General features: G+C 38.4%; 4 protein-coding genes across 6 annotated transcripts; all 4 read right to left on the bottom strand.

Annotated features, from left to right (window-relative positions):
* Positions 1-437: 437 nt before the first annotated feature.
* LOC137956711 (probable protein phosphatase 2C 40) lies at positions 438-3,390 on the bottom strand. Its single transcript, XM_068804302.1, has 3 exons — positions 2,111-3,390; positions 1,551-1,815; positions 438-847 (listed from the first exon to the last, which is right to left on the bottom strand). Exons 1-3 carry the CDS (start codon positions 3,263-3,265, stop codon positions 720-722), a joined length of 1,548 nt encoding a protein of 515 aa, XP_068660403.1. The 5' UTR covers positions 3,266-3,390; the 3' UTR covers positions 438-719.
* Positions 3,391-3,509: 119 nt separating this feature from the next.
* On the bottom strand, positions 3,510-15,546 carry LOC137956158 (uncharacterized). 3 transcript variants are annotated; one of them, XR_011113220.1, is made up of 9 exons: positions 15,330-15,546; positions 15,074-15,220; positions 14,307-14,419; positions 13,399-13,491; positions 11,855-11,957; positions 11,671-11,745; positions 11,420-11,507; positions 4,266-4,592; positions 3,510-4,175 (listed from the first exon to the last, which is right to left on the bottom strand). XR_011113220.1 is itself a non-coding variant. In XM_068803521.1 (8 exons), exons 1-8 carry the CDS (start codon positions 15,411-15,413, stop codon positions 4,414-4,416), a joined length of 882 nt encoding a protein of 293 aa, XP_068659622.1. In that variant the 5' UTR covers positions 15,414-15,546; the 3' UTR covers positions 4,183-4,413. The 3 variants fall into 3 exon arrangements, 2 of the variants coding, with proteins under 2 accessions (XP_068659622.1, XP_068659623.1); XM_068803521.1 differs by lacking the exon at positions 3,510-4,175 and having other exon boundaries at positions 4,183-4,592; XM_068803522.1 differs by lacking the exon at positions 3,510-4,175 and having other exon boundaries at positions 4,451-4,592; positions 11,412-11,507.
* A 4,059-nt stretch (positions 15,547-19,605) lies between these two features.
* Positions 19,606-21,013, bottom strand: LOC137956184 (ferritin-like catalase Nec2). Its single transcript, XM_068803560.1, has 3 exons — positions 20,571-21,013; positions 20,247-20,472; positions 19,606-20,148 (listed from the first exon to the last, which is right to left on the bottom strand). The coding sequence occupies exons 1-3, from the start codon at positions 20,912-20,914 to the stop codon at positions 19,771-19,773; spliced, it is 948 nt and encodes a 315-aa protein (XP_068659661.1). The 5' UTR covers positions 20,915-21,013; the 3' UTR covers positions 19,606-19,770.
* A 2,020-nt stretch (positions 21,014-23,033) lies between these two features.
* Positions 23,034-24,280, bottom strand: LOC137956312 (ferritin-like catalase Nec2). The gene is made up of 3 exons (XM_068803758.1): positions 23,891-24,280; positions 23,583-23,808; positions 23,034-23,506 (listed from the first exon to the last, which is right to left on the bottom strand). The coding sequence occupies exons 1-3, from the start codon at positions 24,229-24,231 to the stop codon at positions 23,129-23,131; spliced, it is 945 nt and encodes a 314-aa protein (XP_068659859.1). The 5' UTR covers positions 24,232-24,280; the 3' UTR covers positions 23,034-23,128.
* Between the last annotated feature and the right edge of the window lie 1,841 nt (positions 24,281-26,121).

The following is a 26,121-nucleotide window of genomic DNA, read 5'->3' as shown; positions in this document are numbered from 1 at the left end:
CATTGCAATCATGGCTTCAATGTATACACCAAACTTGCCATTGATTCGATCAGATATTTGATGCTGACTACAGTTCACTTGTTTGGAAGATGGTGTGGAAAATAGCCAGAGATCTGTGGAAGGAAGGAGACGTGGAATTTGCTTTTAAGCAACTTTGGAAATGGTCCTCCTGTCCAGTCACTGATACTCTTTTTCACTGTGATAATGTGCCACAAAGATGGTGGAGAGCTCCACTAGATCCAAGACTGAAACTCATCTAATAATACCAACAACAGGGATGGCACACACAGCATTTAATATAATCAGCAGTGTTTCAACAACCACAAATGGAATATTTTACTTTTAACTATTCTTTTCTTTTGCATAAGCATAGAAAAGAGGGGTTCATCATGCCTCTGAAATGGATAATAACCCATGAGATTTCTTGAATTGTGTCTCAGCATAACATGGAATCATGGCTGTCCATTCATGAGGGATTTACATGGACTTGAATGGATAATTCTGGATAACTAAATCTCAATATTTTTCTAGACTGCGAACTGTCAAAAGTGCACAATAAAGGAGGTAAAACATCTAAAAAGATTATCCAGATTACTCTTTATGATGCAAGGGTGCTAATGATTCTACAAAAGTAAAGACAAAAAAGAAAAAGAGAACTCTTTTCTTTTCTTCTTTTTGTGTGGCACAAAAGAAAGTATTCTGTAGCATATTTACACATTCTACATGTAAGTTGAGGCAGTGCATGTTCGTTGATTACTTCCAAGAATGATCACAATAACTGTTACATCATCGTGGTATTTCCTCCGTCTACCAGCTGGAATTCTCATCAATTCATCCACACTAAAACCTGCAAGAGGCAACTCTTAAACTATTGAGACAGTTTGACTGAAAATGCAGCATATGGATTCTGCTCTAAAAATCTCAAATGTCAGAAAATCCACCAACTGATCAACTAGGTAGTTAAAGGTACTTTGTCTGGAGCCATGGACTGCCATGCATGGTACAAAGCTTCAAACTTCAAAGAGATGTACAAACCACTTTTGGTGATAAACTCATAGAGGGTTGAACATTGAACCAGAGACTATACTTGTTCTCCCTAGTTTAAATTGAAATTTATTTGTTTGTACTCATTCATTTTATTAAGAAAAAAGGGCTGGACAGACCAAGTACTTCCTCATTTGGTACTCCAAGCTGCTTCCAGACCATCACATTAAGGAAATAAGATCGGTCATCCCATCCATTGGTGGTGAAGTATCCAAGTAGGAAATACTATGGGGATGAAGGAACAAGTAAGATGAATGAAACCAAAAAAAGTTAATAATATTTGCAGACACTGGCCTAGGAAATGCTGTCATGGCAAACAGTTTTACCATGTTATCATTTATGCAGAACAGCACTATCCAAAAGTATTTGGGAGTCCTAGGATACTTATAATTTGAGTATTTTTGGTTGCTGAATATAATATTACTATACCTCATTGTCATCAATTTTTTTTTTACTATACCTCATTAGCATAATAAATTTCAAGATTAAACAGTTTGTGAATATACCTGCACTTTGGGCTGCTCTGGAAATAAGATGCTCTAAAAGGAATTTGGCTGGATCTCCAAAATGGCTGTTGCAGATAATCGAATAAACTAGTTTGACTGCTTCATCATTGCTAAAGAAGTCAAATAGACCGTCACTTGCAACTATAACAAAGTGGTCACTTTCTGAAACTCTACGAACATTCAAGAAAGGTTGGTTGGAAATATATGGTGGACTCAGAAGGTTAGGAACTCGGAGAATACCCAGCAGAGCATCATTCATTTCAGTCTGCAATTATAAAGCAATAAAGATATTTTAAAAAGAGGAGTAAAAGGGAACCTTCTGTGTAAGGCTGTGAGAGTACATCAACACAGAACCCATCAATTGAAGGCAAGTATCTTTTCAAAAGAGACCATCAAACGGTAGGACTCCGTCATTGACTAGTCCATTTGAGTTACAGTTTTCAATATCCTGGCCGCTTTGGGTGAAACCTGCAAGCTTCAACTGGTGGGTTTTGTTGCTTGATGCATACGAAGAACAGATAAAACTCAAAGAAATTCAAGATATTTATTGTTGTTTCTACCCTTTTGAGATAACCAACTCCAAATGCACGAGTTAGCTTCAATTTCCCCTTGACTCTTCCAAACGAAATCGTTGAAGGGTCATTTGGATGGTTAATTAGAAGCAGTGCACGCTCTGTTTCGTTGTCCACAGAGTGACTACAGGTAAGCTGTATGGCTTTAACAGCCTGAGGTTCTTCCATAATGCCTTGGGTTGATGCCAGAACAGCTTTACTGTCGCCTAGATTTAATATGTAAAGATCTTTCCCAATAAGAAGCAATACCAAAACACAGGACCCAATGGCCACCAAATCAGGGCGGTCATCCATTTCCTGTTCAACCATGCTTAAGAAGTCACTCTCTGCTTGAGCAAGTGCATGTCTGAGACTGTGGATGACTCCATTCTTGAAAGAATCTAGAGGAATTTCATTGTCCGAGACGATGCTTTTATTTATTTCTGAAGACAATCTTTCTCCCAAACTGTTGTCTATTGGAAAATCCAAATTAGGATCAGAATCTATATCAATCCCCTGTTTGTTCGTCCAGTCTAATTGACTGAGGCAGAACCTAAGGTTCTCATACAGTGTTCCTGCCAAAAAATCAGCGGCATCTCGCCCGTTAAATCCATCATAAACAGCACAAAAGAGTAATTCATTTTCCTCACAACAAATGGTTTGAACGCGATCCTCGCCGGCAGCTCCACCTGCCATTTGTACTTCCATTTCATTGAAAAAACCTTCACTCCTTGAAGGGGCACTCATGGACTTCAACTTGGTTGTCTCCCTCTCAAGCAAATCATTATGAGGGGATAAAGGGTTGCTTAGCGACACATTGGTCTGGAGAGTGGATGACAAAATGTCCCACCTCGAGAAGGATGGCATAGAAGTGATCCGCCGGAATGACTTCGGAGAATCCAAACCAGGTAGTATCTCTGCTCCAATTAATCCATTGCAAAGATTTGTATTCCCTGACGTAGCATTGGCACTCAAAGCAGCCCCAGAGAGGCAAGAGAACGAGCCGCTTCTCCTTGGAATTTTTGAGCATTCCAAGTAAGTATCAGTCTGACTGTCTTTGCGTCGATCTGATGCCTGAATGAGGTTATCTTTTGGTAATTGACATTGGTAACCGAAACTAACAGTAAATTCTTCATCGAGCTCTGTTCGCTTATCGCCGAGCATGCTCTATGATTAGAAAGCGCGCATCATTTACCTAGCACAGCTGTTGATCCTACTGAGAAGGAACACAAACCACTCGCCTGAAAGACCAGAAAGTTGTATCAAATAAAAGGATAAGTGTTCTTTCAATCGTCAAAATGCATAATTTCTCAGCTAGAATACGAATATTCAGAAGAGTTTCAAGATGAAAAACTGTGAGAAGAAAGTGTTGCGTGCAAACTCGAAACAAATAACTTTTTATTTGATTTTCATCAACCAAAAAGCATAATAAAGCATATGTTTACTCCAGCGAAAGAAACGGAAGTCTTAGAATCTGACGAAATAATGTCATACACAACTGAAGCAGACGCTGTCATCTTCCAAACATTGAGGAAACAAAACTTCCTTTTCTCGGATGAATCCGTCCTGAAAAAAAAAGAGTCTCTACTCGGTGCAGATTGGATCAGACGACAAAAGGAGAAGCAATTGGTTTCAGATAGTCGATGGAGGTCAGCCGCAAGCATTTAAGAGACTCTTATCTTGTACTAACGATAGAACCAGATAGCAAAGGAGCGGATAAGTATTTCACTTCACACGAATTTGGATAATGGAGTTACTCGGCACCAGAAGGGAAGTTTGAAGGGAAATGCGGCTACCGTCTCTGTGGTTCACAAAAAATTGGAGAACATACAAAAATTTGCTTAGAAAAAAAAAGTATTCTCTGAGGCTCAAACTAAATCAAAATTGAGCAGTGGGGAAGAAAAGACGTCTTTGTAGAACATCTCCAGATCGATTCGGTCAGTTAGTTGTCCCCAGCTCAGTACAGGGAAGGAGAACCAATGGAGTAGCTCCACCACACAATGTTGTTCAATGCATTTTCTCGATCACGTCCTTTTCTCTACAGAGCAGTTTCTATACTGGAGGATGCATGTCCCTGTTGTTAAATGAGCTTCACTACTTCCAGTCAAAACATAAAAAGAGAGCAAATAAATGGCCACACAAATTTTATATCATTCATACCCACCTCACTAATCATACAATTAAATGTAGTATAGATATCATGCAATCTGATATGAGATGCAAGAATGATAGCACGGTTTTTTCTCTACAAGCATATCTGCAGTCTGGATAGTTTCCTGGATTTTCCCTTCAACAAAGAGTGGTTCTGGTCATTAATTGCCATAACAATTAGTCAAGATATTGCAAGAATATCTCTTTCCTGGGCAGGCAAGCAAGCCATTTGCCTCAAGCATCTTCTCATATTGGGTGGACAAAGCAGATGAAGAGTTGATCAAGGGCCAATGGCATAAGAAACCTTCGTGACTCCTTTTCTTGTACGGATCTGAGTTACCTGAAAAATGAGGATCAGAGGAAGCAATGAAGGGTGTGAATCACACGGTCTGTTCAATCAGTCATGATCTAATGAATAGGTCCTTAATAATAAAAAAATGAAAGACCTAAAAAGCTACCACATGGATCCAACAGGCACAAAAAAACAAATCAGTTCCTCAATACAGGTATGAGAGTACATATCTTTCAAATTGAAAGAGACTAATTAGTTCTCAAGTATTAAAAAATACATAGTAATTTTCCTAAACATACATGACTAAAACAATATGAAAACTCATTAAAGGTGATTTCAGAACTTTCTGATTCAGATTTGGAATACCCAAAGTAACTACATGCACAAACCAATTGACTTACTACATTTTAGAAAAGATGCATACCGGTTGTTGGCGTGAGCTGTCAAACAAAAGAAATTAAGGATTGGTTTATGTTGGCGTGAGCTGTCAATTAGAAGAAATTAAAGATTGGTTTCATCGGGTTCTTTCTTTCATGGATTGTCCATGATATCAGGAAGAACAACCTGTCTTCATTGAATTACTCTTATTATATTGAGTTATATATACATTGTAAATCAAAGTGATGAGAAATACAGAAAAAAAAGGATTCTTTGCTTTATCATGGTATCAAAGCAGGTGAATAACCCAGAAATCTGATCAACATCTCTTGCTTTGACAGAGGCATATCAACATTGTCGTTCTTCTTGAAGCACCAGTGTTGACCAGGATGTCGATTCGATGAAGAAGAAGAAGGCCGTGAAAGCTCCCACTACCAAGAAGAAGTCGAAGGCCAGCACCTTACTGATCCCTCTAGCAGGCTGGAGTGTTTGGATAGTAGGACACGATTCTGAAGTTGCAGAATCATCCTCACCAACGTGTGTCCGGACAGATTTTCTGGCCACGAGAACTGATCTGTGGTGGACATGTGCTGCTTCTTGAAGCAGGGACTTCCAAACAGTCTGAAAACCACAATGCTGATTGATCGGCACCGACCACCCCTGATGATGACAACTCAATGCCGGATACTGTGATTCCCTTTCAGATGAATTCACCCAATTTCTCAGCTGGAGTGCTTCCTCTGCTACCGAGGGGGTATTTCTGACATTGACCGAGTTATTCCTGCAGCCTTCAAAACGCTGATTTTGCTGGCCTGACAGCTTCTTAACTTCATCTTCCTTGAGACTCTCCTTTGAATAAAATACTCTTGCCATTTCTGGTTGCTGACGTTTACTTTTAGAAATTCTAAATGCTGACATCTGCATTTCTGCAATTCTCTTTGTTTTACGAGATATTTCAAAGCAGCATCCTAAGCCCTATCTTATCTAATAAGAAAGCACTCGGCACGAAGCCAAATCATTTGCGATGAATAACTAGTCTACAAAGGTGATTACCGGCTACATTTATCTGGGTTGGAAGCAGAAAGGTTCTTTCTGCATAACTGGTATGATTTTTTCCAGAATGAGTCTTGGTCCTCATTAGTAAGAGTCACTTCTCTGTTTTTTTTTTTTTTTTTTGGCGTTCCTCTGTTTTACAAGACAAGGGAATAGAACTCCGAGGGATTGTTTGTTCGATTAATATCCCTGATGGGCAATCAGAAAAAAAAAAAAAAAAGGGACAATGAGCTCAGACTCTATCTTGGAAGACTTGATGACAAAGATGGCGCGAGTCTTGACTCAAACTCAGATTCCTCAATCAAGCTTTGACTCATCTGCTCCACAGATAGGCATCATACTGGGCAGAACCAATTATGACTTATGGTCCCAAATTGTTGAGATTTATATTTCTGGTAAAGATTATTTGGGATATATTAAAGGAGATTTTCCACATCCTCAACTGACAAACCCAAGTTTTTGGAAATGAAGAACCGAAAACGCAATTTGTAAAGGGGGGGCTCATCAACTCGATAGACCCATCCCTAATCAGTGATTTTATTTGATTTCCAACTGCAAATTCTATTACTATAATCTTTTGTGATGGAACTAACGCTTCCGAAGTATATGATTTAAAAAAAAGGGTAACTAGAATGAGACAAGTCAGAGGGTCTATTGAAAAATATTACAATGATCTCAAGGCTTATTATGGAGAGAAATTTATTTTCGTCAACCTAACCCAATGGAGTGCGAGGTCGATATATCAAAATATAATTCCATCTAACAAGAAAGAGTATACTTTTCTTGATGGATAGGATGATTGGCTAGTTAAAATTCGGAGCGATGTGCTATAAATGTAACTATTTCCTATGGTAGAACAAGCCTGTGCTTATGTGCAAAGAGAAGATATGAGATAGGCAGTAATGATAATAGGAACAAAAAACACAAGTGGTGTTGTTATGGCTTCTAAAGGAATCAAGACAATTAACAACAATCATCTTCTCTCCAGATGTCCCCTTCTACAGGGAATGGAAAATCGAATACCACTTCCAAGGCAAAAGGAAAATCGGAAGGAGGACATACTCATTGTGGAAAATGAAACATACTTATGAAACTTCTTTTAACTTAAATGGGTATCCGGAATGGTGGAAAGAATTCAAAGTTTGGAAACAACGTGAAGCTGCCTCCAATGGAGGCCCAAGACGGGTGGCTTTGGTGAACGTAGAACCTCAGTTATCTTTTATCTCACAAATGGAACTGTCAACTGATAGTCTCAATTAACAAGGTAATTGTGGGTATGCATTACTTAGTTCTAAAAGGAGTGATTACAGTGGCTGGATAATTGACTCAGGAGCGACTGATCACATGACATTTGATTCAAATGATTTTATCAAGATTACTCAACCAAGGTGACTTAGCATTGCAAATACTAATGGAGGTATTTATCTGGTTACATGAGTTGGATCTGTTGTTTTATTACCTCCATCTCCTCATCTAACACTTTGCTAGTTCCATCTCCCTCAAATAAATTAATGTTAGTTGGTCCAGCTATTGAAGAATTTAATTGTATTGAACTAATTTATTCCATTTTTTGTCTTCTCTAGGATATTCTCACCAAGGAGATTGTTGGGCATGGTACTAGGGGGTTTGTATTACATGGATGATTTTAGCTCTAATAATATGCAACATGCAACTAATGTCAAGAAGAGACAGATCTGGCTATGGCACCGTCGACTAGGGCATCTGTCATTGGGTATATGAAGTACTTGTTTCCAGATTTATTTTCACAGTTACATGAATTAGACTTCAAATGTTAGACCTACATTTTGGCCAAAAGTCATCATGTACCTTATCCGGTAAGCTTGCATAAAAGTGAAATTATTTTTGCTTAATTCACTTTGATGTTTGGGGACCTTCTCCTACTACCTCTGCCGACGTCCAGTGGTTTGTTTCATTTTTAGATGATTGAACTCGAATGACTTGGTTGTACTTGTTGAAACACAAAGATGATGTCCTTGCTGCTTTCGATCCTTTCATGCAATGGTTCAGACAGATTTCATCTAAAATTTAGATTCTCCGATCTAACAATGGAGGAGAATATGTTAATTAAGAATTCCAAACATATTTTCAAACTCGTGGCCTTCTACAGGAAATTTCTTGTACTCAATTGTTGACCGAAAGAATAGGCATATTTTAGAAACAGCCTAGGCTCTCTTAATTGGAGCATATATGCCAAGTAGATACTAGGAAAATGTTGTGACTATAGTAGTATACTTGTTAAATCGAATGCCTTCGAAAGTGTTGAATTTTAAGATCCCACTAGAGGTTCTTTCCAACTATGTTTCTTTACCTACTATTTTGGTGATTCCTCTACGAATGTTTGGATGTGTGACCTTTGTTCATCTTCATAAAAATCAGCACACTAAGTTTGATCCATGTACAGTATGTTGTATTTTTCCGGGGTATGGCAAATATAAAAAGGGATATTGATGTTACAACCCTGTCACTAAGTGCTCCTACGTCACTATGGATGTTACCTTCTTAGAATCAAAGATATTTTTTTCTTCACCGATATTTACATCCCCTCTTCAGGGGGAGACACAAAGTGAAGAGAAGATTTGGTGGAAGTGGCCAAGGTTTGAAGACAGTTTGATGGGTGAAGAAAATTTGGCGGTAATTAATGAGGAAGAAAGTACTAATGGTACTGATATTTTTCAGGGATCTACATTCGAGAATGAACGACCTCATTCCTCTGTACTCGAAGACACAAATTCATCTCCTAAGAATATTCTTGAGGTAAGCTCTCCTACTACACTTCTCCTATTGATAACTTGGATACTTCTGCTTGTTATAATTTATCTTTTAGACACAATTGCGTCAAACCACCAAATCGATATTCCCTAGATCTTAGGAAAAGGAGTTCACTATATCCAATTGTGAATTATGTGTCTACCCAAAGATTGTTAGAACCTTTTAAAGCATTTGTACATACATTATCCTCATGCAATGTTCCCCAAAGGTGGTTCAAGCTATAAAATAGGAAATGTAGGCTTTGTAGAAGAATAATACATAGACTCTTGTTTCATTACCGTAAGGAAAGAAAACAATTGGGTGAAATGGATTTTCTCTGTTAAGCACAAGGCAAATGGCTCTATCAAAAGATATAAGGTGAAGTTAGTGGCAAAAGGATATACATAGATGTATGACATTGATTATCAAGAGACTTTCCCACTAGTGGCAAAACTGAATACCATTCAAGTTTTGTTGTCCCTTGCAGCAAACCTAGACTGGCCGTTGCATCATTTTGACGTAAACAATGCCTTACTTCATGGTAATCTGGAGGAGGAGGTCTACATGGATATTCCACCAGGGTACATTGCATCCTCAAAAATTAAGGTTGTGTATAAGTTGCAACACGCATTATATGCACTAAAACAATCACCTTGTGCATGGTTTGGTTGCTTTAGCTTGGCTATGAGAAAATATGGTTTTAAACAAAGCAACTTAGATCATACTCTATTCCTAAAACATTGAGTGGGAAAGGTAACAACTTTAATAATCTATGTAGATGACATGATTATTATAGAGGATGACATGGAAGAAATCTCTAGAATTTAGGAACAATTGACAACTGAATTTGAACTGAAAAACTTGGGAAGACTCAAATATTTTTTGAGAATTGAAGTAGCAAGATCAAGAAAAAATATATTTATTTCTCAAAGGAGATATGTGCTAGATTTGCTATCAGAAGCTAGATTACTAAATTTTAAGCCGGTCAACACTCCAATTGTCCATAATCACAAATTTGGAGAGTGTCTAGATCAGGTGCCAACTAATAAAAAAATGTATAAAAAATTGGTTGGTAAGTTAATCTATTTATCCCATACTTGACCACATATTGCTTATGCTATAAGCATAGTGAGTGAATGTATGCACTATCCTAGTGAAGATCATATGAGAGGTGTAATTCGAATTCTTTGGTATTTAAAGTCTTCTCCTGGAAAGGGCTTATATTCTCCAAGAATCATCATCTAAATACTGATGGTTACACAAATGTAGATGGGTTGGGAATGTTTTTCGCTGGAAGTCTACCTCGGGTTATTTTACCTCTGTAGGAGGCAATCTGGTCACATGGAGAAGCAAGAAGCAAAAAGTTGCCTAAACCGAGTTTAGAGGAATGGCCAAGGGTCACCATGAGCTACTTTGGCTTAAAAGACTAATAACTGAGATTGGATTTGCTCCTAGTGCCAAACTGAAATTGTTTTGTCATAATAAGCTTACCGTTGATATTTCTCATAACCCAATCCAACATGATCGAATCAAACATGTTGTGGTGGATAGACATTTCATCAAACAAAATCTTGAAGCCAAGATAATTCGATTTCTATTTGTTAAGTCTAAAGACCAACTGGTAGATATACTTACAAAGGTTATTCCAAGCATAAACTTCTATAACTCACTTGACAAGTTGAGCATGAAAGATATTTATGCACCAACTTGAGGAAGAGTGTAGGCGTGAGCTATCAAACAGAAGAAATTAAGGATCAGTTTCATCGGGTTCCTTCTTTCATGGATCACCCATGATATCAGGAGGAATAACCTGTCTTCGTTGAATTACTCTTATTATATTGTGTTATATATACATTGTACATCAAAGTGAAGAGATATAAGGAAAAAAAGGATTCTTTGTTTTATCACTAGCTACTATGTTAGTTAACATGAGTTTCCTTCAAAAATATTTTTTCACAAATGCCATACATTACAGTTTCAATTTTTGAAACAGTATTATTTTATTAACAGACTCACTTCAATCTAAACAAGAATATTCACTGACATGCCTATCAGCTACCATGTTAAAAAAGCATGAGTTTCCTTCAGAAATATTTTTTTACAGATGCAATATATTACAGTTTCAATTTTTTTAAAATATTATTTTTATTAACATTCTCACTTCAATCTAAACAAGAAATAGATACTTTTGCTCACAATTTATTATTAAACTATTCTAATTTTCTGTGTGTGTCAAGTATCCCTACCTGCTCAGGTGTCTCCTAACCAATTAAAAGGAGTTGAGACATACCCAGGTCAGCTCTTGTTGTCAAAGTGACTGCCACGGCCAATTTTGTGAATTTTATAAAGGTCAGATTGTTCGTAGTTAATTGCTCAAGGTTGATCTTTCTCACTCTACAGTGGTTAATATGACTGCCTTGATCAAACTGGGTTTAAACAAGTGTAAATTCACAAAAAAAAAACAATTCCACTAATCTTATAGTAAAAAAATAACCACCTTTTCAAAAAAAAGATAAGGATAAAGATAACCAAGAAATCTTAGATAAAGAACCGTGATTGCTCATTTTCACATTTGATAATGATCTCAAAAGGCAGCAGAATTCTGAAAGGTGATTAAGAGTTGACAAGCTACTAATTATTGCTGAAAATCAAGAAATCAAGGAGTACCTTCATACTTCTAATTTCTGAAATATCTACAACATGTGTGCCCCCACAAGGACATCCAGGATAATTTCCAAATTTCAGTATCCGTGGACTGCTGTCCTGAATGGTTTTCGTGACAAAAATTGCATCAGTTAGGTATTCAACAGTGACAAAGCCCCTTTTCATGCTTTAAATACAGAAAAAAAGGTAATAATTGTTGTTGTCATAGATATACCGATATTAAACTAGAATTTATTAAGTGGAAAAGCAGTAAATTTCTCACCTTGGAAATGTAAGTAGGAAGAGAGCCACCACACAGGTCAGCAGCCTGTTCATATGGCATAACAGCAGCAGATACCTACATTTTTATCAGAATAACCTGAGATACGTTGCCTTTCTCATCTAAGAATTTGATGTGAAAACTCCACAAATAATATTGATCTCTTGAATCAATAATGTGATCTTACTCTTCCTCCCTCAGAAATTAATGCATTTGCATCTTTTTCCAACTCCTCTCGTTTACTCTGTAGTTCATTCTGGGGGACTGTGCCTTTGTACTCAACGAATGGCCTGAAGTATTGAGCTTAATCAATGCAAAAAACAAGCATAATTAAACTTGCTTTCATCTTTAAATTATGAGAACATAATAGCTTCATGAGAAGTTGCCAATTCTCATCAAGAATTTACTAATGTCAAATTATCCTGCATATCAGCATGAATTGCTTCTCTTGCTTAAGAACTAAACTCGTTGACAGATAAAGAAAGTTGGATCTGTACATATTGAAGGTCCTTAACCTTAATTATTTATGTCAAATTTCCTTTAAACTGTTTTCATTTGAATCCTTTCACAAAAGATAAACACTTCCTGATGGGGACACCAGTGTGCCACCAGTAACATGAGTCTACACTCGGAGATGTCCCCCTCCACCCCCCCATCCATATTTTTGTCATTTCATTTTATTTTCGTTTTTTTATTTATCCTGATTTTATGAGATATATCAGATAGTGATTTATCTCTTTTCTCCTGATTTTACGAGATTTATCAGATAGTAATTGTTTAGAAATAGCCCCACATGGATTAGTGAAAACAAATATGTTGAGTTTATTAGTTGGGAAAGAGGTTTCCTAAGATGACTAGTTATTTTGGAATAGGCCTTGGACCCGAATTTCACAGTGATTTATCTTTTTTTTTTTTTTTTTGAACTTCAGTTTTGTTTCTCATTTAAAGGATTGTAATCGGATTAGCGGAGATCATTGAATGAATTAAACTTTTTCTTCTTCTCCTGCAGGTCTCTTGTCTTCATTCTCTCTCCCTTTCTTCCTTCTCTCTTCATTTCTTCTTCTTCTCCTTCTTCTATTTTCTCCAATTCCCCTTCACAGCAACAACCTGACGCTTGTCCCGTGTCACTTCCTCTTCGTATTCCCTCTCAAGCATCCACAACTGAATTAAAACTCCACCAAATTTGACATTATCTCTATATTGAGGTAAAGGTTAACTATTTCTTTCAGAAGCATCATTCCACCATAGTCGATGGCTAAATGAACTCATGAGGTTGGCTGGTAAAGGAGCTCCAATTGCTGCCAAAGCTTGATTTCATAGCTTAAATTAGCGGGATGGCTGGAAAAAGATTATGAAATGGAACTTAACTACAAAAAGGATGTCTAAGCAAATGTTTACTCCTAGCAACAAAAGGGAAAATTAAAGATGCTTGATCTGTTGGATTCACAACTCATGTACCATAAACATCTCATAGCATTAGAGAGGAGCGACAAGGAGTAAAATAAAAGGCACTATAACCACTAACATGTCCCTTCTCCATAGAAAGCAAGTATAATTCACTTGAATCAAACTTAATATATGTTCCTTGCAATAAACAACAGGGGAACTACTATGCTGCTTTGTTGACCTCATGACCCTTGTACCATAACCATGTCAATAGGCTGGAGAAGAGGGAAAGGGAAATAAATAAAAAATAAAAAAAAGAAGTATAGCCGTTACACTAAGTCATACCCATCAGGGAAATGATACCCCTTTCCTGGCTCTAGATGAGTCAAACCCACATTGCGCATGCATATATCCAACAAATGTCCAGCTGAATGGAGCCTAAACCAATAACAATAACACTTAGAGACATTATTAAACTTTCTAGAACAAATAATCAGGGAAATACAAAGAACAGAAGAATTCAAAAAACAGATACCAAATGTGACGACTCAAATTTCAATGTCTCTGAAATTTGAACGTAGCAAGGGCGATATATTTGATATAGAAAATTGATTAACTCAAGCTGGTTTTCTAAAAGCAAGATCAAACTTGATAGCTGGTTCTCTGTACTTGGGGCATTAAGTAACTTAGTTCCTAGCTGCATAAATCAGTTTATCCCTAGACAGCTCATGACTCTAATTTTCCAAGACACGTGCTGTTTATTGTTATCAAGAATCCATCTTTACTTCAGTAAAATGGGAATACGGCATTCCAACCTGAATCTGCACATTAAGTTAAAGAGCAGCTTGCAGTTTCAGACAAACATACTGTTGTAGATGCAATGTCAGGCTGAAGAGGAAAATTAGTGTTTTCACAGTGTACCAAACACATTATGTTCATTTTTCACCAAAAAATCACATTTAATTGATCACAATAGGCCAACCAGCATTACTCCTATATCATATGTCATCATATAGACCAAATGCTGTATTACATCTTCTCAAAGGAATTTTCACGTAAGAGGACATGACATTGATGTAGGAAAACAAAGAAGAGAACTACAACCAATGTCCCAACAACATTAACTATCAACATTGATTCTCTACTCTACCACAAACGCGACACACTTTTAGTTCTTAATAAAATTCTTGCCAGGAGCAAAATATACCGTAAATGCCCTCATCCAGATCTTGCAATTTTTAAGTGATTCATACCTGGAATGCAGGTTGCGTTTTTGTTCATCAACATACAGATTAATTTCCTGTCCACTCTGAAGATATGAAGCAGTAAAAGTTTGAGGTCCATCAAACTTTCCATAATGAAAGACCTGCCCCAATATAGGAGTACAATGAGTTACCACGTAAAGGTATGGAGCAGAAGGAACTTCACCAAAGAACGATTTAAAGCAGTGTTATATAAATTCCTTGAGGGCACTAAAATAACACGAACTGTACAAGCTATAAAGAACGATAACACTAAAGCTGAAAGAAACAGCACTGCCGTCCTAGCATAGTCATATGCATGATTATCAGAGCTATCACCAAGAAGGATCACGATGTTAGATAGACCATAGCACAAAATTCTTGTCCTCCACAGCATATGTTTTCCACATGTTTTCCAGGATAAAATTAGTATAAATGGCCAATCAAACTCGCTTGTCAGACAAAGTCGGCCCAATTAGGAGCGAAAAGGTGGTGGCCACCAACTACATATTCATCCTTGATACTTGAAAAGATGATTTACATGTTAAGGGCCATATAAAGTGCACAATTGGACTCTGGGACAGAGAGTCACAATCACAAAGGCATGTTTTACTGCTTACTAGATTCACACTGACGTTTTCTAAGTCTTAGACAAGCGATATTGGGTCCTAGATGTTGCTCCCACTTGGTACAAGATAAAAAACCAGTAAACGAAGTAAAAGAAAAGTATTGAAAACCTGAGATTACCGAAAAGAGAATTAATTCAGCCCTTAACTTACAATTCCGTCTTTCACTCTGACATCTTCAACAACAAATTTGAAATCCCCATCGCCGTTCGAAATAAAACCAGTGTCAGAAGGTTGACCTCCGCCTTGAGGATAGAAAATGGTCGAGTCTAACATCAAAGCTTGTCGACCATCCTCCGTCTGCGGTTAGAAATAGTGGTTTACGAATCGAGTGAGAACTCATAAACCTTACGAAATTGAAACTCTAAAGATTAAAGATGAACATGAAATGACAGATTATGAAGATAACCTGAGTTTGATAGACCAATTTGGCCGTTGATTGAAGCAGCTGCATGTCATCAAAGTAAGCGAGTTTTGTCGGAGTTAAATCCATAAGAAATCGCACACCTGTTTTTGGATTGACTAGGAACGAGGAAGCTTTAACTACTGCTATATGCCAGATGATATCAAAAGGTCTAGAATCCAATTTAGTAGTGCTCTTTCTCACTATCAAGCTACGCCCTTGTTATTTGACCATTCACCCATTTGTTCATTTGTAGTGCAATAACTATCATTAATCAAACAAGCCAAGAACCCTGCCCAAGGGGTGTAAAAAGTCATTTTCATGGTTAGATTTTACACGTTGACCCAATGGATCCCTCTGGACTCTGCATAATTTATGTTTTTACGGATGGTTAACTACCAACACATGGGCAAATGACTTCCCATTCCGCCAAGTCATCACCAAGATCTTGGAGAGCCACCACATTGCTCTTGAGCACGAGGAGATCTTAGCATACGCCAAGAAGATGCACATTGGTGAGTTGAAGGTGAGCAAGTTTGGGTTCGCCAAAGTTCAAGGCAGTTGGGTGTCAAAGCACTCAAAGGGTTAGATAGTCCATGAATATTCAGGAAATGAGGCTAGTCCGGGTAGAGAAGAGGGAGAGCAATTTCTATTTGTAAAGAGGAAGAGGATTGCTGACTACTCTATTTCAGACCATCTCATGTGGATTGACGACAACATCTTAGATATGAAAGAGACTCTCATCCATATCCGATCTACCCAAATCATAGAGCAAGAAGAGCTTCAAAACCTCTTTCACTCAGCGATCAACTTCCTTTCTCTATCCCGTCAGTCTCTGCTATCGTCGATCGAGAACTAGTCCCTCTTACTAACCAGCATTTTGACTAGGATTGACCTCACTTTCGAACTATTTGTGTATCTTTGAAGCTTACTTTGATTATACTTATATACATTTCATATATGGAATGAAACAAACTTGAACCACTCTTTTGTGTGCATCTTTTTGACGAGTTGAGAATTTGATTGATCGATCATACTCTGTTCTATGATCAATCATCCACAACACTGTATAGCTAACCATATAAAGCATGATTGATTAACCTAATTGGATTGATCGATCAACTGACCATGTTTGACAAGTTGAGAATTTGATTGACCGATGGTCTGATCGATCCATAAACATGGGGAACACAAAAACATAGCCATTCTACATCGTTGATCGATCATACCTTTCTAGTGTTTAATCAATACTTTTTGAAGCTTTTTGAAAACAGGAAAAAGATGGTTAGTTTGATGGAATCTTATAAATATTGAAGAGTAGATATTAAATAATCTTACATGATTCTCACAATAAGAAGTCTCACATAGCCAGATTTAATATGATGGAGTTTAAGAAGAGTGCAACTATGTCACCCCACCCCCTAGTCTACAAGTTTGTATTGGCTATTGAGGATGGTAGTGCCTCAGGTGATTAAGACGAGTTGTACTGGTATGGTTGAAAAGAGCAGTTTGCTCTTATTAATGTATGTGGTGAGTGGGCACTATTAAATTCCACAATTGGAAGAGTGAGCTCTATTCACATCCCACAGTTTTTCTAGTGGATCTTAAGTGGGTTGTTTGAGTGTTGATTAAGCAGAGTTTGGCCCAACCATGTAAAAAATCCTTTATGTGCCTTATTTGCATAATCTACTTCCTACCCTAGCAAATTATATTCCATGATACACACTTGGCAAACATACCCACTTCGGCCAACACCATTTTTGGTTCATAAAATTCAGTTTTTGATGGTCTTGTTTGGATAAGCTGGGAGTTTACATAATTGATTTTTTCTTTTCAAAAGTTTCATTGAGGTTTAGTTTTATTGCTCATATATGTTGATAATATTATAACAATGGGCGATGGTTTAGAAGATAGGTTTGAATGGCAATCTTGCTTGAGTTATTGCTTTACAATGAAAAATCTTGTTGACTTAGGTATTTGCAAGTTAAATATGCATAAGGTTTATCATCTATTACTAGTGCTATTGATAATAGCTAGGGTTGCAAAGACTCCATTTTAGATACTGAGAGTACATTATATTGAGCATGTACCTCTTGATAACTATACATATACTCATATCGACGACTAGTTGGAAATCTACTTTATCTCATACTTTTTAAAGACTAGTTCCATAGGAATCAATGAGTTGGAAAATCTTAATTTTTCTAACATAGTCATTTTAGGATAAACCTTGGATCCAAATTTGACATGGTATTCGAGCAAGTTTTGTCATTTTGGGATGACAATGAACCTAAATTTCACAATTATGATTGGACCCGATATTAGTTATGCAGTTCATGAGATTAGTCGGTAAATAAATGTAAATTTGGTATGCATTCTCTAATGTGTAAAAGACACATTGATGCAAATAGAGAGCACAGATCACAGGCGGAAGATACTCCTTAAATCATGGAGATAGGTTTTATTTAGTTGCTAAAACCTTTAGGCATTGTTAAGTTGTTTAATTGATTTCCCGTAAGACTCGGTTGCCATATCGGCAATCCCGTCATAGTTTGTTTCCTGATTTTTCAGATGTAATCCTTTAAAGATGGAGAGTTGAGAGAAGAACGGTAGTGGCCGAATTTCAGAAAGAAAAAACAGAGAAATTTCATTAACAAAGAAATTCTGTTCATTTTTTTTTCCCTTTTGGTCGTCAACGGGAGGTTGGCTCTGGAGGTTTTCACCACACATTATCTATCGAACTTTACCATTTTCCTTTGTTTCCTCTTTGGGACTTCATACTTTTTAAAAATCTGATTGAAAGGGTAAAATCTGATTGAAAGGGTATCAAATATAATTATTTGATTCTTGTAAGTATTATATCATAAACTGATTGTTATATGATCATAAATAACCTGGGTTTGTTTTTTCTCGAGTTAACAGAGAAGGAAACAGACTGAGCATCTGATATGTTTATAATGCGTATTATTTCTTCTTCACTGGAGCTCAAACCTCATCCTTTCATGATAGAGAAAGAACAATTTGAAAGAGAATGTATACTTCAAAAACGATTTAACAAGTGGTCACCAACTACAGAAATTCTCACTCGCGTAACAAAATTCCATTAAAGAGGAACCTACTGAGGTGGATACCAATTCCTAGAAAGGAGGTTCCAGCTGAAGGAGGCCTTCGAATGGAAGAACGTCCACTAGTTGGATGATCCTTTCTCATGTTTCTTTTTACTTCCTCTAATCTCTGATGCTACATCTGCAGAAATAAAAGCAAGCTCCAATCCAAATCCATTAACATCCAGGATGCAGAACTAACCAGACCCAGTTGTAGTTCATTAATCGAACAGGCTGAACATTTTCTTTCTTTGGATTCACGTTTCCTTCCACCAATTGCTCGTTTCTGCTTCCTCCAACGATATCATATCTACGGAAAGGCAAAAAAAGAATGGAAAGCATCAATTCTCTTATCCCTTGCGAATCGATTCCCGACGGAATTCCCACAAATAATTCCAACTTTTCATTCCCCATTTGATTTAACAGTGGAGAATATGATACCAGAGAGTCCAAGTTGCTAAATCCTTTAATGATGACATATACGAGTAATTTATCTTATCAAATAAGAACACAGAAAAACCTATCAGAGAGCAAATAATATAAGCAGGAATCTTAGGTCTGGCTGATTTGGTATAACCCACCCATGACTACTATATCCTGACGGCCCCAATCTATCTCAACTGGACATGAGGGTTCATTCACCTCTCCCTCTTTATCTTCCCTGATCCTCTATAAATATCCACTCCAAGCAGTTCTAAGACGTCTACGAAAGAAGCTATGAGCCCGAAGCATGAAGGCTCCTTGGCCCTTGAGGAAGAGAACAAGATTAGGGAGAGATTTAAGACGGTTTACGACGCTGCAGCGGTTTCTTTGGTCGGCACTGTGGCTCAGTTTGTCAATTTGCAGGCGAAATCTAAGGACACAAGCAGATCCAGACCTGAAGATCCTATCCGAAGGGTCATATTTCTTGGACCATGGAGTCACACCTAGGTCTGGCTGGTGGTCTGCAGCGCATATAATCTCAACAATTTAAGGCAAAAATGGTTTAGTTTTGGTTGTGAATGTTCAGGGGAATTCTGAAACAGGTTCGTGCTGGGAAAGCATGAACTGTTAAGCTTGAGCAGGATTCGTGGGTTTTGATGTTTGCTTTGTATACGTTTTTGCATGCCTTGGACTCATTGAACAAAACACTGAAACCCAAATTTTTTTACAGAAAGAAGTTCATTAAATGGCACAAAAGGATGGAGTTTCTTGTATTAATTTGAGTTCCTTGAGTGGTAAATTTCTAACAATTTGAACTTCTAATGAATAGTTTCATCAGATTTGAACAGTTTGAACTTCCAAATAGACACACATTTAATAAAACAAAGTTTGATCAACACCCAAAATATGAAACGTTTGTCCTAAGACATGTAGAGGAAATCGGTGGCAATCTTCCCATTCGCACCATTTGGGAAGAACCCTCCAGGTTTGTTCTCGTTGCCTGTGGCATAAACAGTTCTCAAGGTCTGAGCGGGCGTCCTCGAGTGAGTTAGCGACTTGTCGTTTGCTGCCAAGATATTGCTACTAGTCCGTTTCTCTGCGCCTAGTTCTAGCGGAACGACGAGGCCTTCATCTTTGTTACCACACTTGGCAAGTCTGTTTCTTAGATCAGAGATGAATACGGTGAACTCGGCCACTGTGTAGTTGTAAGGCTGCACGAGTTGGCCGCCTCGCTCGTAGAGCAATGTTCGCAGCACTGCATCTTGTCCCGCTTCAACTCCTAGTAACCCTGCTAGTATCTGTTAAGAAATAGTTCCACAAAAACTTTGTAAATTAGCTAGTTATTTTGAGATGAGTCCAAACCCTAAACCTTAAACCTTAAAGAAGAGGACCCTACTCTTTTTGTACGATGGCCGTAGATGTTCTGATTCGTCCCAACATAACCCACCAAACCCACGTATGGAACCACGTAGCAGGCCAAAATGTAATTGAGGCTGTTCTGGTAAGGATCGAAGGGAGGTTGAAGAGCTTGCCCCACTGCTTCATCGAACAGTTTAGCAAAATTGGAACTACTCAAATCCATCAAAGGCCTCGGAAATCCACCAAATACCCTGATTATTTCCCTGCAGAAGAACCCATGCATGATTCATTTCTAAAAGAAAAAAAGTCACAGATTCAAACTGCGTCAGAGCAAGAAGCCAGCAAAATTAAGGAGAGAAACCTCAAATGGCCGATTTCTTGATAACCGAACTCTTCGATGATTCGTCTCGTAACGTCGTCAAGGTTTGCTTTCTGCACGCCTATCGGGGACGGCCCGCCGTTAACCAACTCAGGAGCTAGCGCATCCAGACCCTGACCCAACGACGCGAACAAGAACCACTCGGCCTCCAAGTATTCGAGGTTTAGAGCGAGCTGGAGATACTCCACGTCCATGGGGTACACTGGCTCCACCTCCGGTGGACGAGGCGGCTGTTTACAACTAACGTTGGAGTTACAGAGAACGGTTGTAGTTGTCGCAGCTAGAAGGATCAAGAAAAAAGAGACCGGTAAGCTCGTCGCCACCATTGCTGGTAAAGAATGAGGAAAATCTTCAAAACTTTGAAATCCCAGGTTACAACAGAGAAGGAGGTGATGGTGCAGGCTGAGACGAGATGAGAGATCCTCTTTGCGATCAATTTATAAGTGTTGTGGCCTTGGGGTGAAAGAAATGGAGTAGCCGCTGATAAAGCGTTGGGAGTAGACTCTAGAATCCATGGAAATAATTTGCCAGCACAGGTATGTCAAACGTCTTCATTGTCGGTGTCGACTTCTGTGGCCTTTTTTTCTAGTTTGAATTCCTTCAATTTTCCAAGTTAGACGAGAAGTCCTGATCCCATCTGTTATGACAACTTCGAGCCTGACTGCATGGGTGCTAATAGTCCCGCATTCAAGCCATGTTCTTGAATGAATGAGAAAATATGCTTGATATATCAGATCGACCCCAATTGCCACAATAAACCGTGTTCTAGCTGTGACACAATTGTCACTCTTTTAGATGTGATTTAACTATCATTTTCGATCACTCTGTTGGAGCAATCTATGCATGTTTCACTTGTTTTTTTGTTACTGTTACAATTGAACACATCCTTAGGTCCTTAATTTTCATTGCAAATCATTATCTACAAATCCCACTGCATTTTGTTGTGTAAATTGGACTTGACATCCTCCTATTAGATAATCAACTAACCATAACTCTTGTGTCATGGTCAATAAAAAGCAACCGATAGTTATTCGATCAAGCATCTTCTTGTGTTGACTTAATTGTGCTACAACTCAATGGTTTGGGTATTTTCCTTCCAATTAGGTTCCTTTGTTTACTTGGTGATAATTTAATGCCCTTACTTTTGTAGGTAATAATGCATGTCATTCTTTCAATTATAAAGACATTGCAACAGAAGAAGTCACTTTGGCTACCCCAAAGTTTGTATGTTTCATCACAATAGGTAGACATCTTTATTGAGGCACTTTTCCAAACTCATTTAAAAGTAGTGTGTAGTTAAGGTTAAAGGTGGCAAATTTTGACCCGATCTAGTAACAAGGTTTGATCCCAGATAAATGGGTTACCTTCGGATTTATTCACCTGGCTTGATTAATAAATGAGTTGAGATTGGGTTTGACACCAGTAACAGTGGCATCGAGCCGAGTCAAACTTAAACTTGCATATGTTCGAACTTGGCTTGATCTAAATACTTTGAACTCGATCTTAGCCTCGACCTCGAGCCTAAAATTGGAATCGAGCTCTAGCCAAAAAAAAATATTAATAGAGTTTGAGCCCGAGCTTGAGCTGGGTTCGAGCTCCAACCTATATTTAAAACTTCAAAAATAAAAAAATACAAAATAAATAAAGAGAATATTGTGATGACCTTGGTACCATTGAACTGCAAGGTATCACAGAGGAGTCCAAGATTTTGCAATGAAAAATTCTAATGTATAATAACCAGTTTAATAGACCTAAAGGAAAGAGCAAACACCTCCATTAATAGTGTTTATTCCATTAGAAAACAACAATATTAGATGTTGAGGGACCCAGAAGGCTTTAGCGATCGATCGTATTTGAGGTTTGAGGTAAATAACACCAACTAAAGAGGGAATTAACGGTAGCAATTAGAGTAAAGGGTATTTTTGTTCAAAAAATTATGCTAACGAGTCATAAGCCGAACTTAGAAAATCTCGAGTTTGACTTGTTATATTTAACGAGCATTATTTCAAGTTTGAGCTCAAGTTGACCTTAAGTAAAAACTGAATTGAGCCGAACTTTTTTCGAGTCGAGCTTGAATGGTTTGACTTGGTGCCACCCTAGACACTAAGACATGAAAGGTCCTGGTTTAATTGTTCAAAAAGCAAATATTGGACTGAAATGGTCTAATTCAATGTACTATTTAAGCTAGATCATAAACTTTGATCATAAATATTTTACTAGAAGTAACTTCTTTAATTATCAATCTTCCTCACTCTACCTACAAAGCAAAAGGGAAAAGAAGATAAACCGCGTGAAAATAAACCAGTTACAGACAATGCAAAACCATGGTTCAAAACAGCAAATAGAGTTAGCAAACCCTAGCTCCATTTTCACAGCTCAAGAGGGACGAGAATTAAGAGAGTTTTCTTATCATTTTATTTTTCCATTGTTTCTTACAATCAGAACTGATACCCTGTTGGACGTAGTATTGAAAATGAAAATTAAAAGGAAATACAGTAGCAAGCTCAATTGGCATTACAACACAAGTGAAAATATTCTTCCTAAGACGTCTTGATGAAGTCCGTGGCAATCTTCCCATTACAACCCAACGGGAAGAAACCCCCAGGCTTGCCCTCATCGCTGGTGGAGTAAACAATTCTTAAGATCTGGGCAGGCGTTCTGGTATGTGCTAGTGACTTGCGGTTTGCTGCCAAGATGTTACTACTCGTCTTGTTCTCGGCGCCGAGCTCCAGTGGGACGACGAGGCCTTCGTCTTTGTTAGTACACATTGCCAGTCGATTTCTCAGGTCGGAGAGGTAAACAGTGAATTCGGCCACTGTGAAGTTGTAGGGCTGCACAACCTGGTCGCTTCGCTCGTACAGCATTGTTCGGATCACTGCGTCTTGTCCAGCTTCAACGCCTAAGAGACCCGCCAGTATCTGCCCAGAAAACCAGTATCAGCTGCAGTTATTTTGGTTTACTTCTTACTGTTTGTTTTCTGCAATTGAAACTTACTCTCTTTGCCCGATGCCCGTAGATGTTCTGGTTTGCCCCGACATAACCCACCAAACCCACGTATGGAATCACGTAAGAACCCAGCAAGTAATTGATAGTATTCTCGTATGGATCGAAGGGAGGACGGAGAGTCTGCCCAACTGCTTCATCGAACAATCGAGCGAAGTTGTAACTACTCAAATCCAACCAAGGCCTCGGGAAGCCACCGAATACCTTCGTTATCTCCCTGCAGCAAAGAGATGGATGAGTCTCATGTTCGTCACAGTTCACAATTGAGTTATGCGAAGAAGAGAAAAAGCGGGGAAAACCTCAAATGGGCGATTTCTTGATAACCGAACTCTTCGATGATGCGTCGAGTGGCATCATCAATGTTTGCCCTGTGAGCACCTATGGCAGCCGGTCCCCCCATGACCAAGTCCTTTGCTATTGTATCCAGGCCGTGACCCAGAGCACCAAACAAGAACCACTCAGCCTCCAGGTACTCGAGGTTTAGAGCAAACTGTAGCAGGTCGATGTCGGTGGGATAGACTGGATCTACCCCCGGTGGACGAGGCGGGTGTTTGCATGTAACGTTGGACTGGCAGAGAATGGGAGGAGTCACAGAAAGGAGGACGAATAAGAAGACAAGCGGGACCTTCCATCTCGCCATTGCCGGGATCAAACTGGGGAACTGTGAAAAAACAGAGTCGAGAGGGAATCGGAGCATTCAGAAGTGACGAGAGTGGATTTCTTGACGCCAACTTATAAGTATTTGGCGTGACAGAGACGGAGTATCTGCCGGTAAAGGCCACCTTCTGTCATTAACCTTTTGCGGAGGGCTCACCCACCCTGCTCACTTGCTATCAGAATCCGGGGGAGTCTCCACCGAAGAAAATTAAGAGCTTGTAAAAATGCGGAGAACTTCCTCGTAAATCCGTTTTTGAGACTGTTTAAAGAAACGACATCCTACAGATTCGAACATAAAAAACCTGAAGTGACAACCAACCAAATTTCTTGAGACGAATCTTCCTGGAGATGTTAATGGCATCGAAAATCTCATGAAAATTTTCTTTGTTTTAAATAGGTCTTAATTTCTTGGCAGTAAGGGAATATTTGTTTCATCGCATCAAAATAAAGTGATTTATTTGAATATGTTTAGTAATTTTAGAATACTACCCTCTTACTCAGGTATTTCCAAACACTGCAGATCAGATGAGGCATTTTAGATTTTAGCCTCGTAATAAAATTTTCATGTACAATTATGACCTGTAAATTTGTGATAAATATCAAGTATAATTATAAAACCACCCTTTTGTTATCTTTAAACAAATTCATTTTATTAAAATATTTTAAAAATACATGCTTAGCTATCACATAGAGAACAAGTGGTGGGTGAGAGAGAGTTTTCCTTGGCCCCCTTTCTCTCGTTATGTTTATTGCATAGAGAAGGGGTGGGAAGCCCTCTTGGCATGAAAGCTTCCGGAGGACTTCTTTCTCTATCGAGCTGTCTTCTAGATCCATAAAAACAAAAGAAGAAGTCTTTTATAACATCATACACGGATATGATCCGAGATACCAAAGAAAAATTAACTGCAATTTTTTGTATATAAATACAAATGTAAATGTATAAAATCGGTAGAGGAAATAAAATTTTATCGGAAAAACTTATATGGTATCAGAGCAGGAATAACCAGATATCAACGACAATGCAGGGAGAAATTTCCGTTCAACGATGACTGCTAGAGAAATTCCCTGTCTCTTTTCCTCGATTGACCATATTTTTTTGAAAGATCCCGTCGTGGGGGGTCATCTTCTTTGAAAGCAACAAAAAATAGAGAGTCATCCGACGCAGCCAAGCCTTGACTAGAGACCAAGACCGCTACTTGTGCAACAACTCTGGTCGAGCCTCCAACGTACGGAACGCCGTTCTGGAGATGACAGACCCTGGTCTCTTATTGGAAACCCTCCCGTCCCGTATTGTTCAGAAGCCAACGTTACAGGTTTGAGAACTAGGTGGTTTCGGTCCACTTGGATTAGGTTTCGTCCGCCCCTAGTCCAAATGGGTTAGGTACTTGGTTTTTCGCACTTAACAAACCAGTCTTTTGGGTTGTATTGACTAAGCGTTTGACATGGTATCAGAGTTGGGCACCACGTTCAGCGTTTGAATCCCGGCGGAAGCTGTAGAGAACGGGAACGGTGGGTGTCAGAGCTAGGTGGTTCCAGTCCACCTAGGTTAGGTTTCATCTGCCCCTGGTCCACATGGGTTAGGTACTTGGTTTTCCACATTTAACAGACCGGTCTTTTGGGTTGTATTGGCTAGGCGTTTGAAAACAGAAACGATGACAGTTCAAGATTAAATCCCACTTCCTAACTTTTGGGGGGTTTAATTTCGAAGCCCAGCAACCTAGACCCACCGGACCAAAGTCGAGTCAACCCAATGACCCAGATCGGACCGGATTCGAACCATACTCAAAATTACCTGAGAATATCATTGAGGTAAATACTCCTGTCACATGTTAAAATTTAAATAATGTAATTACTCTTGTTGGCTATGAATTAC

The sequence above is a fragment of the Aristolochia californica genome, unplaced genomic scaffold, assembly GCF_029961685.1.
Source record: "Aristolochia californica isolate CCGP_79_NKW_82.1479 unplaced genomic scaffold, dmAriCali1.0.hap1 SCAF_2, whole genome shotgun sequence".
NCBI lineage: Eukaryota > Viridiplantae > Streptophyta > Magnoliopsida > Piperales > Aristolochiaceae > Aristolochia > Aristolochia californica.
The sequence above is the reverse complement of the archived record's forward strand: the minus strand, read 5'-3'. Positions and strand labels throughout refer to the sequence as shown.

Excerpts from the sequence above, each read along its gene's own strand:
- LOC137956158 (XM_068803521.1), bottom strand. The coding sequence starts at position 15,413 with ATGGATTTAACTCCGACAAAACTCGCTTACTTTGATGACATGCAGCTG. Across the intron at positions 14,420-15,073 it reads TCAGAGTGAAAGACGGAATT|GTCTTTCATTATGGAAAGTT; the intron begins GTAAGTTAAGGG and ends ATATTGGGGCAG. Across the intron at positions 11,746-11,854 it reads TAATTTCTGAGGGAGGAAGA|GTATCTGCTGCTGTTATGCC; the intron begins GTAAGATCACAT and ends ATAAAAATGTAG.
- LOC137956184 (XM_068803560.1), bottom strand. The coding sequence starts at position 20,914 with ATGGTGGCGACGAGCTTACCGGTCTCTTTTTTCTTGATCCTTCTAGCT. Across the intron at positions 20,473-20,570 it reads CAAGAAATCGGCCATTTGAG|GGAAATAATCAGGGTATTTG; the intron begins GTTTCTCTCCTT and ends GTTCTTCTGCAG. Across the intron at positions 20,149-20,246 it reads ACGGCCATCGTACAAAAAGA|ATACTAGCAGGGTTACTAGG; the intron begins GTAGGGTCCTCT and ends ATTTCTTAACAG.
- LOC137956711 (XM_068804302.1), bottom strand. The coding sequence starts at position 3,265 with ATGCTCGGCGATAAGCGAACAGAGCTCGATGAAGAATTTACTGTTAGT. Across the intron at positions 1,816-2,110 it reads GAGTTGGTTATCTCAAAAGG|ACTGAAATGAATGATGCTCT; the intron begins GTAGAAACAACA and ends TTATAATTGCAG. Across the intron at positions 848-1,550 it reads CAGAGCAGCCCAAAGTGCAG|GTTTTAGTGTGGATGAATTG; the intron begins GTATATTCACAA and ends TGCCTCTTGCAG.
- LOC137956312 (XM_068803758.1), bottom strand. The coding sequence starts at position 24,231 with ATGGCGAGATGGAAGGTCCCGCTTGTCTTCTTATTCGTCCTCCTTTCT. Across the intron at positions 23,809-23,890 it reads CAAGAAATCGCCCATTTGAG|GGAGATAACGAAGGTATTCG; the intron begins GTTTTCCCCGCT and ends TCTTTGCTGCAG. Across the intron at positions 23,507-23,582 it reads ACGGGCATCGGGCAAAGAGA|ATACTGGCGGGTCTCTTAGG; the intron begins GTAAGTTTCAAT and ends TTTTCTGGGCAG.